The 18,403-nt window shown below is 41.5% G+C and overlaps 1 protein-coding gene across 4 annotated transcripts in view; it reads right to left on the bottom strand.

Annotated features, from left to right (window-relative positions):
- The window catches only part of TAF15 (TATA-box binding protein associated factor 15), a 36,431-nt gene that overhangs the window by 14,339 nt on the left and 3,689 nt on the right, over positions 1–18,403 (bottom strand). For 3 of the 4 annotated variants that reach the window (XR_002102950.1, XM_019545381.1, XM_019545379.1), the window contains exons 2-7: positions 13,526–13,565; positions 12,281–12,329; positions 11,983–12,073; positions 11,787–11,904; positions 10,576–10,907; positions 8,687–8,801 (exon numbers count right to left, since the gene is read on the bottom strand). Coding sequence is in view for 3 of the 4 variants with exons in the window: in XM_019545381.1 (XP_019400926.1) it covers positions 8,687–8,801; positions 10,576–10,907; positions 11,787–11,904; positions 11,983–12,073; positions 12,281–12,329; positions 13,526–13,565 (745 nt within the window). In the remaining variant the exon portion in view is untranslated. The remainder of the gene's footprint in view (positions 1–8,686; positions 8,802–10,575; positions 10,908–11,786; positions 11,905–11,982; positions 12,074–12,280; positions 12,330–13,525; positions 13,566–18,403) is intronic. The other variant, XM_019545380.1, reaches the window with a different exon arrangement.

Raw genomic sequence — 18,403 nt, forward strand, 5'->3', positions numbered from 1 at the left:
TACTACTAGAAATTTCAGATTAAACAGAAAGCATGCATATATAAGAATAAGCTTCAGTGGCCGAGTTGTGGAAGTTTCAATTAATTCACTCTGAGACCTGTGGCATAAGATGTAGACCAAGTTAACATATTAACACATTAATTTGAAAGACTGTAAATGGAGTTTAAACAAGCTTATTATGCCTTCCCAAGCCAATTTTATCACAAGTAAAAGCCTGATATCTCCCCAGGACTACTTTATCAAGTGTGATTTCCCTGGTGGCAGTATTCTCCAGAATTTATTATTTTAATTACATTCATGTGAAAAGATTTAAATATACTCAATATTTAAAACCACAAAGGGGGGAAAAATATTAGTAGAATTCTTTAAGTTAAATTGCCAGATCATTTAAATATTTTAGAATTGTCTGCTCAAAGTTAGGGAGTAGAGATTCTCTCTAAGAAACTGTTATCTATAAGAAACCTGACAAGTTCATCTATTCTTCATCCTAAGAACTTCCAAGCTGAGTAACTAAGATAAAGAAAAAAAATACAAGTAAATACTCAACTAATTGAACATTCCCAACTTTCACAGAGTCTTCAGCAGAAGGAGCCTCTGTAGTAGCGTCCTGACAGTAAGCAGTCTCTTCAATTTTTAAATCAAACCCATCTCAATCTGTCAGACTGCAAACATGAACCCAAAATAAAGGATACCAAAGATAGCTAGGACACTTCAGCATGGGATTCATTGTTTTAGAATGTGGTACACACATGTTCTGTTGTAGAAAAATGTAGAATACTGAATGCAAGATATATTCCTTTTTTTAAAGTTGTAATCTATAAGCTTTCTATAAAAGGGGGTAAAATTAATGTCTGAAATTTGGAGGGTCAAAATGTTACTAGGTACTATGTAATTTAGTTAGGAGAACTTGTATAGTAACAGCTAGCACAACATGACATAACCTGACATGGTATTTCAGTCATAAAATATTATCTTTAACTGAGATGTATTTTAATAGATTGCTGCTGCAGATTTTAAGTTGTTATTGTACCATGTGTTATTTGGAAAACTAAGTGGCAATTACTTACACATAAACAATTTTATTCAGCTATATAAAAAGGAAAATGTATGTGTTCCAAACACATTTAAGGATGGCCTCTCTTCAAGGATAGATCATTTTAAAGACAGATGGTACAACCAGAAACAAGGTCATAAAAATTCTATTTGAAACCTGCTACCCACAATTCACTCCAAGCTAAGGACAAGGTTCTCCATATCCTCCTTATTACAGGCCACTGAATAAAATTTGTTAATTTACAACTATGGACACTAATTTATAGTAAATGAAATCAGACTAATTTCATGTTCAAATTCTGTACTACTCCCCCAATTCATTAGGCCTGGACTATAAGCCATGTGCATGTATTTTTGATTGCAGATATGTAGCAGAAAAGATGTGGGTAGAGACATAGACAGGACATAATTTATAGTAAGAAGCCAGGATTTTATGAAACGTGAGAACTTTGACAGGAGGGTGAAAATGGAAAATGGATACCCCATCATTCCAGAATAAAACTAAAAAAAAAAAGCGTTTTGTCTTAACGTGCTTTGCAATCAATAATCTGCTTGGTTTCATGTGACCAACTAAACTAATGCATCCATCTACATCAATCAGATACCATACACTGAGAATGAATACAAGTTATAAATTTTGGTCCATTTTTCACATGTACTCTACATTTGCTACACTCCTGGTATTGTTGAGCACTGTTAGATTTTAGTCTCATTAAAAGAGGTACATGAACATGTACCCCAAACAGCCTATATGAGGGATCAGTTCCCATACAGATGTTTCCTTTAACCAGCTAATACAGTACAGCCTCAAGTTTATACTGTACTAAGACTTCTAATTTAGGTCACTTACAGACTCTTAGTAACTGGATAGTTTAGCAACTGAATTCTTAATATAAATATACATTATGTATGTATACTGTAACTATGTAGTGCCACACTGTGTACTGCCTTATGTGGACTGTGTAAAGGAGCTGAACAGCAATAGTGCTAGGTTTTAACAATCCTTTAAACCAGTCAAGAACCAGCAAAAAGTTCAGCAATGCCATCGGTACGAAAGTTTGAATTCCAGGCAGCCATAAGGAACACCTGCCACTTCTCCTGAAAAGTATACCTACTAATGCTATGAAAACAGGATCATTAGAAGAGCTTTTTTGTTGTTGTTCTAATAACTCATCCAGCTTCATTTTTATCATCAAACCTCTTGGTATATCCCAGAACCTTAGGTATAATGGATATACCACTGCTTCACAAATCAAGAATTAAAGGAGGAGGATGCGTCAACTGGTATTACTTCCAGTTGAAGAAAGCAGCATCATTCTGTTAAAACCTTTTAAACAGCTTTTCTACTACATTTTTTTAAATCAATGGTGCACACTATCATCATTTTTAGAGAGCTCTATATCAGAACTACTTTAAGAGAGAAAAAGCGGTGTATACTGGGAACGGTGATATTAAAAATCCAAGGGCTAAATTCTTCCTTCTGATATACATGGATCTCTCCAGACATAATTGAAATAATAAAGTATAGCTACTAAGGTAAAGATTTTGCCACAGGCTTTTTATTGGTGGCTGCAAATCCTTAAATATGGGCAAGCCTAAAGGAACAGAACTAGGAGGTAATCATTGAAAATGTAATAGATATGACAACAGGTGAAGCGTATGCTGTTAAGTATAGAGTTTCACATGGACACACAAATTATTAATATTACTATCTATTTACTGAACAGTGCCCCTGCTTATTTTTTTCAAGCTCTATGTGAAGATTGAAGACATTACCTTAAAACATTAGGGGGTACGTCCAAACAAGCACACACGTGCTTTTCCCCAGGGACAAACAGCAGTGGCACAATATGTGCCACTGCTACTTCTCCCCAGGGAATGCCCATGTAGTTGCACTCTGGCATGCAGCAAATTGCCCTGGGTGGGGTAGGAGAGACTGGGGCCAGCACCTGGCCCAGCAGCCTTACCTGGGGGCCTCCCGGGCCTCCAGCGGTGGCAATCTGGCAGCAGAAAACCTGGCCAGCAGCTAGAGCATGGCTCAGGCTGGCAAGGCTCTGGTTTTGGGTGGCAGACTACCACCATGTGCATCACCCTTTTTCAGGCATGGGTTTTTTGACACTAGGATCTCCCAGTTATCAAAAAAACTCCCGTGCTGCAATGCAGCGCTGCATCTCTCACGTGCACACTTGTCTGGACCCGCCCTTGTTGTGCAATTGAGCACAAATCACTTTGGTTAGGCCACAATTTTGTGATACTAGCAGCAAAACAGTTTTCACTTTTAAGAAAATAAACTACTTGTAAGAAAACAACCTTACAACGAGGTTTAACTTTAACATTCTACAAAAAAGTTCTACATTAAACAAAATGGTAATTACATTTTTGGAGAAACTCTGTTCTAATTTCACCCATACAACTGAAGTGAAAAAGGACTGCACAAGTATAACAAAGGTAGAATCATCATCCACTAAGGCCCATGCATTCTGATACAAAAAATGGAGTTGTCATAAATTGTTACACTGCAATAATGGAGCAAACTTTTTCAGATTTAAGGTAACAAGCCCACTCTACATCTGGAGCACCTTTCAACTGATGGAACTAAGACAACTGCTAAAAATGACTGATTTAAACAATAAACCCGTAAGATAAACTCATTTCTCAGATGGGGATCCAGCATGAAGAAGAAGTAATTATATTCAAGAAACTTGGGAGGCCAAGCCAAGAACAGGAATCAGAATGAGCCCCAGCATTGTGTTCTATCCACAAGCCTACAGAAATCCTGTACTGCATCTCCCCATATTGGATTGGCAGAGGTAGCAGAGAGAAGACAACAGAACAATATAGGTAGCATGCAATCTCCCAGAAGTCCATGTGCTTGCTAAAACTACAAAGGTTTTGCTTGGGTTTTAGTTATAAACCTGTTTTTTAAAAGAAAGTTTACAATATAGGTGTAAACACTTGCTTTTTGCCAAAGTTAGACTGCTGAAACTGAGCATCAGTTTTAAAAACTAGAACATGGCTTGAATTAAATTTTATTTGGCGTATAGAAGTCGGAAGAGACGCACCAAAAAAACCCCGTTTTAAAAGAAAGTCATTCTGAAAATGGTAGTTACTGAGCAAGATTACAAAACAGTAATCATCCTAAGCAAAAAGTAGTAGTGATCTAGAAATCCTGAATTAAGGAATATGGGTTACTGAATTCAAACAATGATTTTCACAAGCTATTAACATTCTCCCTACTACCACCACCACAAGTCATGAATTTGAACTTTACAAGTGAACTGTATGCTGTCGACTCCTGAATCATAATACCAAGTGAATCAGATCCGTCATGCTAGCCCAGAGCATTTTTTTAGCAACTTTTATCCAGAACTTTAATGGAAATACACTATCAAATTTGTTTAAATAAATAATTATTAGGCTGTGACCACAATATCCTGGAATTTCACAAGCGCACAAATACCTCTACAATGGGAAAACCCCCTTGGTTAAAACAAAAGCTAGCCTGGCACAACCAGTTATTGGCATTTTTAATCATTATGTTGTTCAACACTGCTCGGAGTAGGATTAAATGACAAAATAGCAAGAACATCAATAGCTGGGCAACAGGGAGGAAATGCTGTCACAAGAAGAGCTGCAACAGTGACAGCCTTTTGTGTTTGCTTTTTTATTTTACATGCCAGGAGAGAGAACTTTTGTGAATAGCTAATGGAAAGGACTTTCAAACACTATGATCTCAGATTTGGTAGAAATATCACACATCATAATACAGCAAAAACATTTTGAGAGAAAAGCATTACACCTTTGCTAAATAAATCCATTCAAATCGATTTAAAAATGGGCAGAATTTCAGAATTCTCAAGTACAATATACATATTCCCCCCTTCCTATGCTGTTTAAGCCTATATTGTTGCAGGAATACAAAAACTGTGTTTAGGCACGCCTTTCTAGTTAACTATTTATGCCAATGGAAATACCCAATTAAAAGACAAAACACTATTTATAGAAAAGTCACTAGAAGCAGAGGCAACAGATGAACACAAGCTGGTTTTTGTAGTTTTAAATGTTCTGTTAACATTTTCCCTGATACTAGAAGTTGCAATTTGTTACTTACTGAAGTTGTTCCCCACCACACACTTTTTTTTTTTTTTGTTATTTAACCTGAAACTTTTTTTTTTCTAGGAAATCATAGAATCTGAAGTAAAAAAAGTCATTAGAAGTGGACTCCTTTATCTAAGTTACAATAGGCAGTTTCATCTGGGATAAAATATTCAATTACACTTCAGTTACAGAAATTAGAATTTAAATTCAATGTCCATAGTACTGAACAGAAGAAGACAACAGTACTGAACGGAAGAAGACAACTTGTAAAGGAATTAGAACTGTTTTGTTATATTTCAGTACTTGCCTTGATTTTCAAATCCCCACTCCTCTTCCCTTTCCATTGACTTTTTTGTCAGCCTGATTAACTATATTGTTATAGTAAATGGTGCTTAAAACAAAATATTGCTTAAGAAGTTTATTTTCACTTATTTATTTTCACACCTATTAATTTATTTTCCTTTGCCTTGTAAGCAAACAACTTTGGAATAGACAATGTCCATCAGTTCTGTGCCACTTCTTCCCCTTTCATTTAAAAAACTTGTTATAAATCCTGAAAATACATGTTTTATGATGAAAGTACTGACTCTAGCCTACAATGGATCAGCTACAGTTTTTAAACTCAATTCTAATTGAAACTGAACATTTGAAGAGACTTTGCTGCCGCTTACGTATGTATTAGTGGAAAAAAACACATAAAGAAACATGAAGTTCTTTAACATTCATCTACTATATATTAATGGGCTTCTAGACATTTTGCCATCCATCTAGTAACAAAACTCAGGGTCCGTCTATACTATTGAAGTGGCCACAGTGAAATGCAACTTGGGACCAACCGTATTAGAAATGACACAAACTTGTTCTACATGACTGGATTAGTTTAAAATATATTCTAGAATGGGACACCGCCCCCCCCCCCCAACGACATGACACAACCATTTTGGAAGGTGTTACAAATTAAGCCCTGAGCACTCCCTAAGCACCACACCAATCTCCTTTCCCTGCCTGATGTGCCACTCTGCCCCATGCCCCATGCTCCTTGCCTGGTCTGATGGGCTGCTTTCTGCTCTATGCTGCTGAGGTACCTGCCCCATCCCTAATAGGGCACGTGCCACACACAGAGGTGATCTGTGCCACTTGGGGCCCACATGTCAAAGACTGGCCACCACTGCTACAAAACACAATTTCACTTTTAGCTCAAGCATATAAAACACATTACAACAGTCATTTATTTTTATAGTACAAGTTAAACCTACCAATTTAGTACCGGACAATAATTTATAGACAATTTGTTCAACAAAATACACATCCGCACAGTGTCATTTCACATACAAAACGTGACAGAACTGTCTTGAAATGTTGAGATTTAAGTGAAAAAGATCCTAAAGGAGCTTGCTTAAAAAAAATTATTTCCCATTCCACCTCACAGGGTTTAGCAATAAAAACAGCACAGCATGGTAGTGGAATGGTCATGTTAAAACAGAACAGTTTATGGGTAACCAAGAGCTTTGATTCCTGACTTAGTTTGAATTCCTGCATATTTTTCACCTACAGAATTACCTGATCAGGGATGAAAGCATACTTTGCAGGAAATAACTGTGATATACTAACCTTACTTGTAGTTTGGACAATTTACAGGGGTATTAAAAAGAACCTAAGCCCCAATCCTGCTGGCCTACACACGCGAAATCAACTGGATTACTAACACTACTACTACTATTATTAAAGATAAATGTAGAAAACTAAGGTTTTCTAGCTACAGCAAAAAATGGTGAATTTCAGAGATTTCATAGACGTTAGGGCTGGAAGGGACCTCGGAAGATCATCAAGTCCAGTCCCCTGTCAGAAGGGCAGGAAGTCAGCTGGGGTCATGGGATCCCAGCAAGATAAGCATCCATTAGGTTGCTATGACTGTTTTAGCCTACTAGCCCAACTAGTGGCAGATAATTAGCCAAGCCATGGGTCTGAATTCCATATTTAAGTCCCCTCTCTGTCTTTTAAATGAATATGTTTATTTTTGTAAAAATGTTTAATGGCTTCAAGGGCTGATCTTTTTTAAAAAGAGCTGTTCCATAATCGTCAGCAACAACATTTAGCCAAGTGCTGTCTGATAATGCTTTTAAATCTTGTCCTACATAATGTAGTTTTGAAAGTCGACTACATTCCAAGTTCATAGTATGGTCTATGTCAGGGGTGTCAAAGTTATGGCTTACAAAGCCCTTTCATCCAGGTCATGGTACTGCCTGCAAGTCTGGAGCCACACAAAGCAAGTAATGTGCCCTGGACCACCCTGAGTGCTGTATCTGGCATGCATGCTACACATGGGGTTTAGGGATGTGAACAATTAAATGATTTATTGTTTAACTGATCAGCTCAATAACTGGTTCTAGCTTGCCAGTTATCATTTAGCCTGGGGCCGGCCACAGTCCAGGAAGGAAGAGAAGCCCTACAGTGCCCCAGCAGGAAACAGATGGGGTAGGGGGGACAGGATGGAGACTACGGCGTGCCTGCTCCCTTCCTCGCAGTGCACCAGTTGGGGTTACTATACACCTGGGTTTTCCTACACGTGCTCTTTTTTGGCCCCCTGCCCACAAGTGCAGCTGTTTTTTTGAAATGCGAACAAATGCCTGGGTTTTTGCTCTGCCTCTGCTTTCCCAGGCTGGCTGCTTGGGGCTGGGAACAGTGGGCAAGGTGATTGGCTGTCAGGGGTCAAATGCATGCAAGTGCATGAGTAAGCATGCAGACAGGAGCTGCCTGGGCAGCAGGGCGGGGGGGAGGGGCATATCGCTGCCTCCCAATCATATGTCCCTCCCTCCTCTTCCCCCACTTCTCCCACCCCCTCACAGATGTCCTCTTTTTTGATTCTGGAAATATGGTAACCCTAGGCCCAGCACAAAGCCCCTTGCTGGCTGCTGCCTGCTTCTCTCTTTCTTCCTGCACTGCTGCAGGTGGCCCTGGGAAACTGAGGACCAGCAGCTGTCGCCCCTCACTGGTTGCTACCACCTGGGGCTTCCTGGGTTGTGCTGCCAGTCTAGCAGGGTTGCTATAGCCCCTGGCTCCTGGTGCTGCTCCCAGTGGGTGGATGCATCCCCTCCTCCACAGCAGGGCAGGGCAGGCACTGGCCTGGTGCTCAGCAACCCCCACCTCCCCCATCACATGGCAGAGCCAGAGGCTGAAGCCCAGTGCTGCCATGCCCATCTCCAACCCCACACTACACTAATTAATTGTTTAACCCGTTATAATTACAACAGGTTAAACAAATATTTATTTAATTGGTATTTTCATCCCTAGTGGCAATAGGGATGAACCAGGGCATGTGCTGCACATGTTATGTGTGGTTGGGGTGTGCTCTGCATGCAGCATCTGCACCAAACAAGCCACAGGCCAGTCTGTGGGCCTGATCAGGCCCCAAGCCACTCATCTGGTCCACAGGGTCCATTTGATAACTCTGGTCTAAATTATACACTAAAACTAATACATTTACAGAGCAAGCTATAAAAATGATGTTTGCAGATATCAGGATTAAATCACTTACCTTAATCCAGACATACGACCTCTTCCATCCATGTCATATCCCCCTCTACCTGTTCCCTGTGACCTGTCATATCCTCTATTCTCTTCTCCATACCTACTTTTTTCATGACGATCGTCTGAGGAAACCACAAAACACAGCTACGATGTAAATTATGATTAAACAGTATGCTTAAAATTTGTCATTTAAAAACCATTAAAGTCTAATTTATAGTTAAATTGTTATATCTTTTCCAAAAAGTCACAAGGACTTAAAAAACCAAGACAGGCTCCAATGTTTCACTCCATCTTCTAGAATATTCCTCAGAATCATATGATGATTACATAATTTCTGTCTAAAAACCCCAGGATGAATTTTCCTACCCTGGAAAAAGGATATCTGAGTAATATGGTGTGAAAAATTAAAATTCAGATGCCAATCCAGTGATTCTCAACCAGGGTGCCAAGTCTAAAAAGATTAAGAACCACAGTGCTAATCGCTTATTTACAGAGATCTACCAAACTCACGGCAGGAGTGGGCTGCACAGCAGCTCCTTTAATCTTGCAGGTTCCCTTATGCATCCCCCACCACTGATTGGTGGAGGGGCTCTGATACTCGTTCCTGATCAGAAGGGAGGCAGAAACTGCAGTGTTAAATATGGCACCATTTACTGGGGGGGGGGGGTGGTGCACAGGGGAACCTGCAAGATTAAAGGAGCCGCTATGCACCCCACTCCTGTCATGAATTTGGTACATCCCTACTCATTTATCAAGTGAAGAGGTGCATGCTGTCATGACCAGAGCAGATTAGAACACTATGCAGGGAGCTAAAGACAGATTTCAGGGTGCCTTTTCTATACCCGAAGAGATTAATTTCCTTCCACCTCTAACAAGCTCTGACGAGGAAGCAGCAAAGAAAGGGAGGCACAAAGTTTCGGGAGAGAGATCTAATGCTAGTCAGTTCTGAACCTGTAGCTTCTGTAATGCCACTTAGAGGAGACCTCTTTCTCAAGTTTTTAACTCCTTCTGCCTCTTTGGCAGTAGCTGCAAGTCTCTTGGTTTTTCTACTAACTAGGATGTAATTTTACAGAGCACCTGGTATTCTGCACTAACTCTGTGGACAGACACTTTTTTGTGCACACTGTGTGCAAGGTAATGATAAACAAGATTTTTTCTGCAGGTTCCATTGCTCCTTCATTCGTTCCCCATACAGTTTTAAATTGCCTATGGTAATACCCCCCGTTTCAACCACTGTGAGCAGAGAAATAACACAACAGTAGCAACATTTACTATACAAATTTTAAGTAAATTTCTCCATTTTTATCTTGCTAGCTAATTGAATTAAGCATTGCAGAAATTTGGTCCCTAATACCTTTTGGGTGCAACTCACCCTTTATACATACTTATCTATTCTCTCGCCTTAAAAACACACTTTAGACTGAAAAACAAATACTAATAAAAAGGGGTGCTGTTTTTCAGTCAGTTGTGCTCCTTTCTAATCAACAGATATTGGTTAATCCAGCTAGGGCAACTGGAAAGACAGGAAAGCCTTATAAAATCAGCACTGAACGTGACATATCATGTGTGTCAAGAGCTACTCTTTCAAGCTCTGTGTTTCCAAATACACACACAAGAAATAGGTTAACAATAGCTTTATACAATATGTTCATCCAAGAATCACAGAAAACCCTAATCTACCAGTTCTCTCATTCACAGACACATGGGTCTACCAAACCTTGTGAAATTAGAGTTCTTCATCTCTGTATAAAGTGCTACAAAAGCCTACGTCAAAATGAAGAAAAAAGGGCTTTAATCACCCACCAGTAGGAATAAGCCTAACATTTTTCATGGGACAGAATATAAAAGTCTTCTTAATGTAACTTAAAATCACTGCACTCATTCAATATGCTTCACCTTGTGTGTTGAGGTTGTAGTTTGCCTTTTGCTGAGATTGATAGGATTGCTGTGGCTGACCATATGAGCCTTGTTGCTGGCTGTAGCTTGACTTCTGATCATAAGAACCTCGGTTCTTCCCAAAATTTGACTGCTGATCATATGAACCCTGGTGCTGTCCAGAACCAGACTGCTTATCATATGAACCCCAGTGTTGCCCATAGCCAGACTGCTGGTTATATGAGACTTGGTGCTGTCCGTAGCTGGACTGCTGGTCATACGAGCCTTGGTGGTGCTCATAGCCAGATGACTGGTCATAGTTTGACTTCTGTTCATATGAAGAGGATCTTCTACTTAAAACAAACACGAATAACACTTGAATGAGTATTAGAAGCAAAGGAAGTTTATACTCAAATACCAAAGCACAGTGCAATGGCTGTAGGAACACAGTAATTCTGGCACAACTTCCTAGTCTTGATTTCGTCCAGGACTCAGCATTTTAAATAGAATAACATTTCACTGTTGACTTGGATAGAATCTAGGTGGCTCCAAATAAAGAAAGCAGAAAACTGTAAACCGTTACAATCAAAGACATGCTATTACATTAACAGCAAAAACCAACCAATGGAAAAGAAAAAACAAACTATTAGAACCACATGAGAATACAGTTTGTCACACTGGCTCATTATATGGTTCATCACAAATCACAGCAAGACATAGGGCTATTTGTGGCCCATTCGCAATGCACAAAGCCAATTTTGCAAGGAATCTGCAGCAGCCCTGCCCCTTAGTAATGACTGGCAGAAAGGCCCTGGGGGAAGGAGGAATGAGGGGCCATCTTGATTGTTGGCTGCCCTTCATGCTGCCCCGCTCTGCCCATTGGTGCCAACTGGTGGAAAGGCCCTGGTGGGAGGGAGGTGAGACCTCATATGTCTTCTGGTATTCCAGTTTCCACACAATTATACAGAGTTTTTAAAACGTACTGCATTATGGGTATTTTTTTAATCTGATTTTATTTATGCTCATAAAACAATAAATTAGCTTTAGTAATCTGGACAGAGAACTGTAACAAAAAACACAGTAATTTAAGAGTTTGTCATTTAGCTTACACTTCTATTTAACGTTTTCAGAACTTGGAGTTGTAGAGGATTTAATGTTGTTATATTAAGGCCCTAACCAGCTATCTCTGTCCAAGAAAAGTTGAAACTGACAAAGTTAATTTGTCTCCTCACCCTCTAGATGATTCTTTTTGTTGTCCCTGGTTGCCATAAGACTGTTGGCCATATGAGCTCTGATTTTGATTTTCATAATTTGATCCCCTGCTATATCCTTGTGAAGTTTGTCCATAACCTGAAAATTGAGCAGGAAATTATTTACTCAATAGTCACAGATTAACCACAGAAAATAAATTCAACAAGCTAGCCAAACCTGCTTGATTTTGTCCACAGCTTCCATGATAGCCTCCATAGTTCTGTCCATAAGAGGAACTTTCTTCACTCTGTCCATAGCCAGAATATCCCTACAATTTAGAGACAGATTTTCATCAGGAGTAAATGCTGCTAGAGAAACCCCCCCCCCCCCCATTACATTTCTTTGTCTAGACCGGGGGCTACACCAGCAAAACTCCAATGATAGATGAAAATAGCTCTACAGCCCAACACAGACAGGGCCAGATAAGAATCACTTCTTGCTCACAAAGAGTTACTTTTTTTGTGCTTCAACCTACCTGCCCTTCTCCATAATTCTGATTGTCTTGACTGCTGTATGATGAATAACTGTAAAAGAAATATAAGGGATTTTATTTAATAAATGCATCTTAACCTATACTACCTGAAAAAGTAAATTGCAGGTTTCTTGTACAGAATCTGCATCTGGTAATATTTCTAATTTAACCATTTGTTATTTGTGTTTAACCTACATACTGTACTACAGAGATCAGCACATTAGCAATGCATTGATAAAACACTGGTTGAAAAGCACAACAATCTGTAGAGGCCATTAAGGAAGAGTTCAAATCAATACCCTGATCAAAACTCCGCTATTATGGGATCTGGGCCTTATTGGAAGCTGCTAAAATACTTAAAGTGAAGTTTATCACATGAGTCCAGATCACTTAAAAAGCCAAATCTAAAACACATACAGATGTTTGAAGTCAGTTGTTTATGAATTCCTTTTCATCTAATATTTGCTAAAGCAGTGGTTTCTCAACCTCTTTAGACTCAAGGCACCTCTCTTGAAACGCCAGCTCTTAGTTTTCACTCTTTTTTTTTTTTTTTTACCTCCAGAAGAAATAATAGAGCTGTTTTTCTGTTCCAAAGAACTCAGAAAGACCACAACTACAGATTTTTATTTGAAATCTCTGGGTTTATCTTATGAATTGTATTTGTAAACCTAATAGTGGTAGTATTGTATGACATCCTTGAAAGGATTTCAAGGCACCTGGTTACTGTGCTAAAGGACACAAAAAACTTCAAGGGGTAGTTTGTAGCAGAAAATACTGTTGTAGCTATCTTCTGAATCCGTTCTTAAAAGCCCTTAAATTTTACACATATCAATTTTAGAGTGGTGGTTGGAGGAAAATTTACCTGTTTTGATCATACATACCGTACTTGCACTACCTCTTGCTGATACCCCTGTGAACAACTTTGGGCAGTCAAAAAAAGGGAAAAATACTGCTGTATGTTTATGACATTGTCCATGTCCTTAAGTGTTAGCATCTGTGGCCTGCTTTAAGCATGTTTGCTTTCTTCCTTTCATATATATTTATACTTGAGCTTAAGACTGTAACAAGGGCTCAAAATAAGATGTCCTGTGCACCTGAAGCTTCCTGAGTATGTATCATCATGCACATCAAATGTCATGGTGGGAAATCCTGAATTAAACAAAACACACTTTGCAATCCCAAAGAAAACTAATAAATGTGGCACAAAAGAAAGAGGGAGAGGGAGGGAAAGAGCAACCACATACATACCTTTGCTGCTGGCCACCAGATTGACTGTAACTTCCAGAGTCTATTAAAAGAATAGACAAGAGAAAAAAAGTATTTCCAATAAGTGGAACTAAGCACTTACAATTTACTCAAATAAAACCCAAGCTATAGAGTGCCAAGATGAGAGAGAACAGGAAAAATGCTCTCTTCTTCAGGGTCTAAGAGCTGTAGGCAGTTAATAACAGTTAATTAGTAATACAAATGTCTCAAGTCAGTAACTTTTCAATGATTTTCAAATGGGTTCTCCATACAAAGGTTAAACTGGATTTCTCCATAATTCCTCTTCAGACCTGGAGTTTTTAAAAGACAATAATTAAGAAAAAAGATCCTCTTGAATCTTGTATTAACTATTGTTAAAAGTAGCTCCTAAAGTTTTAATTAAAAGGAAAAAAATGTTTATTTGCATATTGTTTACTTTTGCATTTGACATCACTCTGCATGAGTTTATTTTTTTTGTATAGCACTTCTCCCTCATTTGCAACAGAAAATAGGAAAGAGAAATTTTATGCAAATAGAAACTCACTTTTTTGTAAGAACAACAAAATAATGTGGTCTCAGATGCCCTGGCACCACTTTCACCTATTTTGTATACCTTTCTGAAATTAACTGGAACAGGGGTGCTCAATCCCCTGCCCACAGGCCAGATCCAGTCTCCAGAGTCTTGTTATCTGGCACATGGAGCTCCCCATGGTCTTGTGGGGAGCCCCGTGAGATGTGGCCCTGTAAGTCAAGTTGGGCATCCCATGCAATTTGGGGCCTAATCCTAGTGTGTAAGATTGTGCAGAGGTGGCATAAGCCCCTAGAGCACAATCCTGGGGCGCAGGGCTGGATGGAGACAATGTGGGGCTCTGGAAGCTGACCCTTGCATGCAGGATTGAGTGGAAATAGCACAGGGCAGAGCCCCAGGGCATGATCCTAGCACGTGGGATTTGATCTGGCCCATGGAATGGCGCCACATCCCTCATTTGGCCCCTGGGGACAAAAAGATCAAGTCTCACTGAACTGACGCTTTACATTCCATTGATAGGTTGATCTTGAGTGGGCGTGTTCCAAAGGCTAGAGAATATAAAATGATTTCAGTGAAGAGTACAACATAAGCCTCTTAAAAACAGCTAATCAGGCAAAACCCAACCTGTTACTCTCACTTTAAAATAATGTGTGATAATAATATGAGAGAGCACTGCCTGGAAAAGGAACTTCATAGATTTCCTGTGTGCGTGCTTAATGCAAGGAACTCCTCACTCTGAGAGAAAAAGTATGTTCTCTTGAGGCTAGTGTGGTGGAACTACAGCAGTGAGATGCATAGAATAGGCTTTCAGGTACGCTGTAGAGCAGTCTCACTTCCACTGTAGCACCCCCTCTGTTGCTGAGGAGGATGACAGCCTCAAGGATGGAGAACAACAAGCTGGGAAGGAGAGAAGCTATTCCTTAGATGGGACCCACCTTCCAGCTGATGTCAGTTTCCTCTTGCACCAAGGATACTCCTCCAAGGGAGGGGACCCCACAGGACAGAAGGAAGCAGGTGATCGTAGTATGGGATTTGATCATTAGGAACATACAGACAGCTTCGTTTGTGACATCTGGGATGACCACATGGTGACTTGCCTGCCAGGTTCAAAGGTAGAAGACCTAATGAGTTGTATAGATAGGCTACTAGTAGGTGCTGGGGAGGAACTAGTGGTCGTAGCCCAGATTGGTATCAATGGCATAGGAAAGCATAGGGGAGAGGTTCTGGAAGCTAAATTTAGGTGCCAAGGCAGGAGGTTGAAGTCCAAGACCTCCACTATAGCATTCTCCAAAATGCTTTCCATTCCATGCTGAGTGCTAGAGAGATGGGCAGAGCTCCTGAGTCTCAATGCATGGATGAGACGATGGCAGAGTGAGGAGGTGTTTACGTTAATCAGGAACTGGGGAACTTTTTGGGGACAAGAACCTGCAGAATTGTACTACCAAACACCTGATCAAAAAGGTAAAGGTGATTATGAAATGCCCAGGGAGATTAGAGTAGCTGCTAGAATGGGACAAGCAATAAAAAAAGAGGCTTCAGCTACCTGTCCACAGACTGGATAAACACCTCATCACGGCAAAATGTGGAAGCAAGATTTCTGGCTGTGATAAAGGAATGCTTTCTATCTTGGAACCCACAAGAATAGAAGCAATTCAAGATCTAAACCTAAGTAACACACAGAACCTGGTCGAAGAGCTATCTGTTGGTTGCACTCTACAATAGCAACCATAACAATCACATTCAACATTCTGGCAGGAGGGAGTAAGCCAGCAGTGGGCAATTATTTTGGCTGGAGTGCCACTTAATGAGTTTTGGTGAGCCATCAAGGGCTGCACACAAAATCTTTCAGAAGATATAATTAAAAAAAAAAAAAAAAAAAAAAAAAAAAAAAAATCAAACCTCTGTAACACATTTAAATTCTATTTCAAAAAATATTTTTCTCCCAATTAGTTTTTTTGAGTACTGTAGAGTATACAGAGGCAGTCTTATAATAGCTTGAAATAAAATCATATTCTTGCATATTGTGGAGGGTGGGCATGGGGTGTGCGTGAAGGGTGGGGTGACCACGGGGTTGCCTGCATGCTAGGTCCCGGGAGCTGGCCAGGATTGGAGAGAGGAGGGGGCAGGTGGCACATGCAGCAGTTTGCCTGCATGGTGTAAGTGCAGGTGCAGACTGTCCCTCCCCACCCCCACATCTAGCCCGTGTTCCACATGGGGCTGAGCCCTGTCTGCACTCACCTTGTGCCTGCCAGACAGCACCACCCCAGCCCCGGTCATGTTGCAGCTGCCTAGGTACTGCTCAGCTCCCCCTGCCTCCAGCAGATCCCTCCTCCTCCTGTCCCTGCTTTGGGCAGCAGGTAACACGGGGAAACCGTGTGGATGCAAGCCAGGCAGCGATTCAGGCAGCTCATGCTCTAGCATGTGGGGCTCCAGCTCTAACTCCAGGCCATCTTCCACCCACTCAGCCACCTGCAAGTAGCTACCCATTGTGCCAGGCAACTGAGTGTGTGGAAGGCTGCCAGAAGCTGGACCTGAGTCCCATGTACTGGGGCAGGAGCCATCCAGTTCCCCCCCACCCCCACCAACGCACACACCTGACTGGGCATCTGCTGCATGGCACACCTCCCCACAGCTTCCCTGCATTACCTGCTGCCTGAAGCGGTTCATAGATTTCATAAACATTAGGGCTGGAAGGGACCTCGAAGATCCTCAAGTTCAGCCCCCTGCCCCAGGGGCACGAAGTCAGCTAGGGTCAAAGGATTCCAGCAAGATTAGCATCCAGGCATTTCCTGAGTAATTCCAGAGTAGGTGCCTACAGCACTTCTGGAGGGAGTCCATTCCAGGTCTTGTGGGCTTGGACCATACAGAAATTTTTGCTATGTCCAGCCTGCAGGTCTTTGTTTTTATTTGGACGTCTGTTCACCAGAACGCTTCTCCCAGATCCTGATGTACACCCCTTATGTACTAATAAGCAGCTACGAGGTCGCCCTTGAGCCTGCACTTTTCCAGGCTGAAGTCCCACGACTGGGGCTCAGCCTCTCTTCATAATGCCTATTCTCTTGCCCTCTGATCGTGCACATGGCTCTCCTCTGGACTCTCTCAAGCTTCTCGACATCCTTCTTGAATTGTGGAGCCCAGAATTGGATGCAGTATTCCAGCTGCGGCCTCAAAGCAGGAGGATGAGATCCTGAAATTTACTTGAGAAGAATCTAGAGATGCAAGCCAGGGTTCTGTTTGCTTTACCAGCTGTGACATCACGTTGGTAGCCCATGTTCATCTTGTGGTCAATCGTGACCCCCAAGTCTCTTTCAGTAGTGGTGCTAGCAAGTGTTGCACTGCCGAGCCTATAAGTATGCTTTGGGTTCTCCTCCCCTGCCCCCCCACGGTGGAATACCTCACATTTATCAGTATTGAATGTCATCAGGTTTGTGTCTGCCCACTTACTAAGTTTATCCAAGTCAGCCTGGATCACTAGGCTGTCCCCAGGTGCGTTTCCCAAAATGCCCCAAAATTTAGTGTCATCAACAAACTTAGCCAGTGCACTTCTGACACCAATGTCCACATCGTTGATAAAGATGTTAAAGAGAACCAGTCCAAAGACAGAGTCTTGGGGGATGGCCACTACTGGTCAAGAAGCACCATAATGATTCACTACCATGGACCACTACTCTCTTGGTCTGACCTCAGAGCCAATTTCCCAGCCATTGGACTGTGGTGTAGCCGAGGCCACAGTTGGCCAATTTTTCCATGGTTCAACAAGGGCACGAGGAGGAAGAGCAGCTAGTTTCATGGTTTCTAGGGTTGGAAGGGACCCGATCTAGTCTGACCCCCTGCCATGGCAGGAAAGAGTACTGGGGTCAAACGACCCCAGCAAGGTGTATATCTAACCTCCTCTTAAAGACCCCCAGGATAGGAGCCAGCACTTCTCTTGGAAGTTGGTTCCAGATCCTAGCCGCCTTGACCGTGAAGTAGCGCCTCCTGATATCTAACATAAACCTACCCTCTGCCAGCTTGTGACCGTTATTCCTGGTCACTCCTGGCAGCAGTGCTCGGGGGAACTTCTCCAGTGCCTGCTGATCCCCGCCCGACCAGTTTGTAACAGGGCACTAGATCCCCACTCAGCCTTCTCTTGTGGAGGCTGAACAGGTTCAGGTCCCTCAGCCTCTCCTCATAAGGCCCGCCCTGCTTCCCCTGACCATGGGAGTGGCCCTCCTCTGGACCCTCTCCATGTTGTCCATATCCCTCTTGAAGTGCGACTCCCAGAACTGGACGCAAGTACTCCAGCTGCGGCCTGACCAATGTCGCATAGAAGGGGAGGATCACCTCCTTGGACCTGCTTGAGATGCATCTGT

Source organism: Crocodylus porosus, unplaced genomic scaffold, assembly GCF_001723895.1.
Source record: "Crocodylus porosus isolate Cpor-Errol unplaced genomic scaffold, CroPor_comp1, whole genome shotgun sequence".
In the NCBI taxonomy this organism is placed as follows: Eukaryota; Metazoa; Chordata; order Crocodylia; family Crocodylidae; genus Crocodylus; species Crocodylus porosus.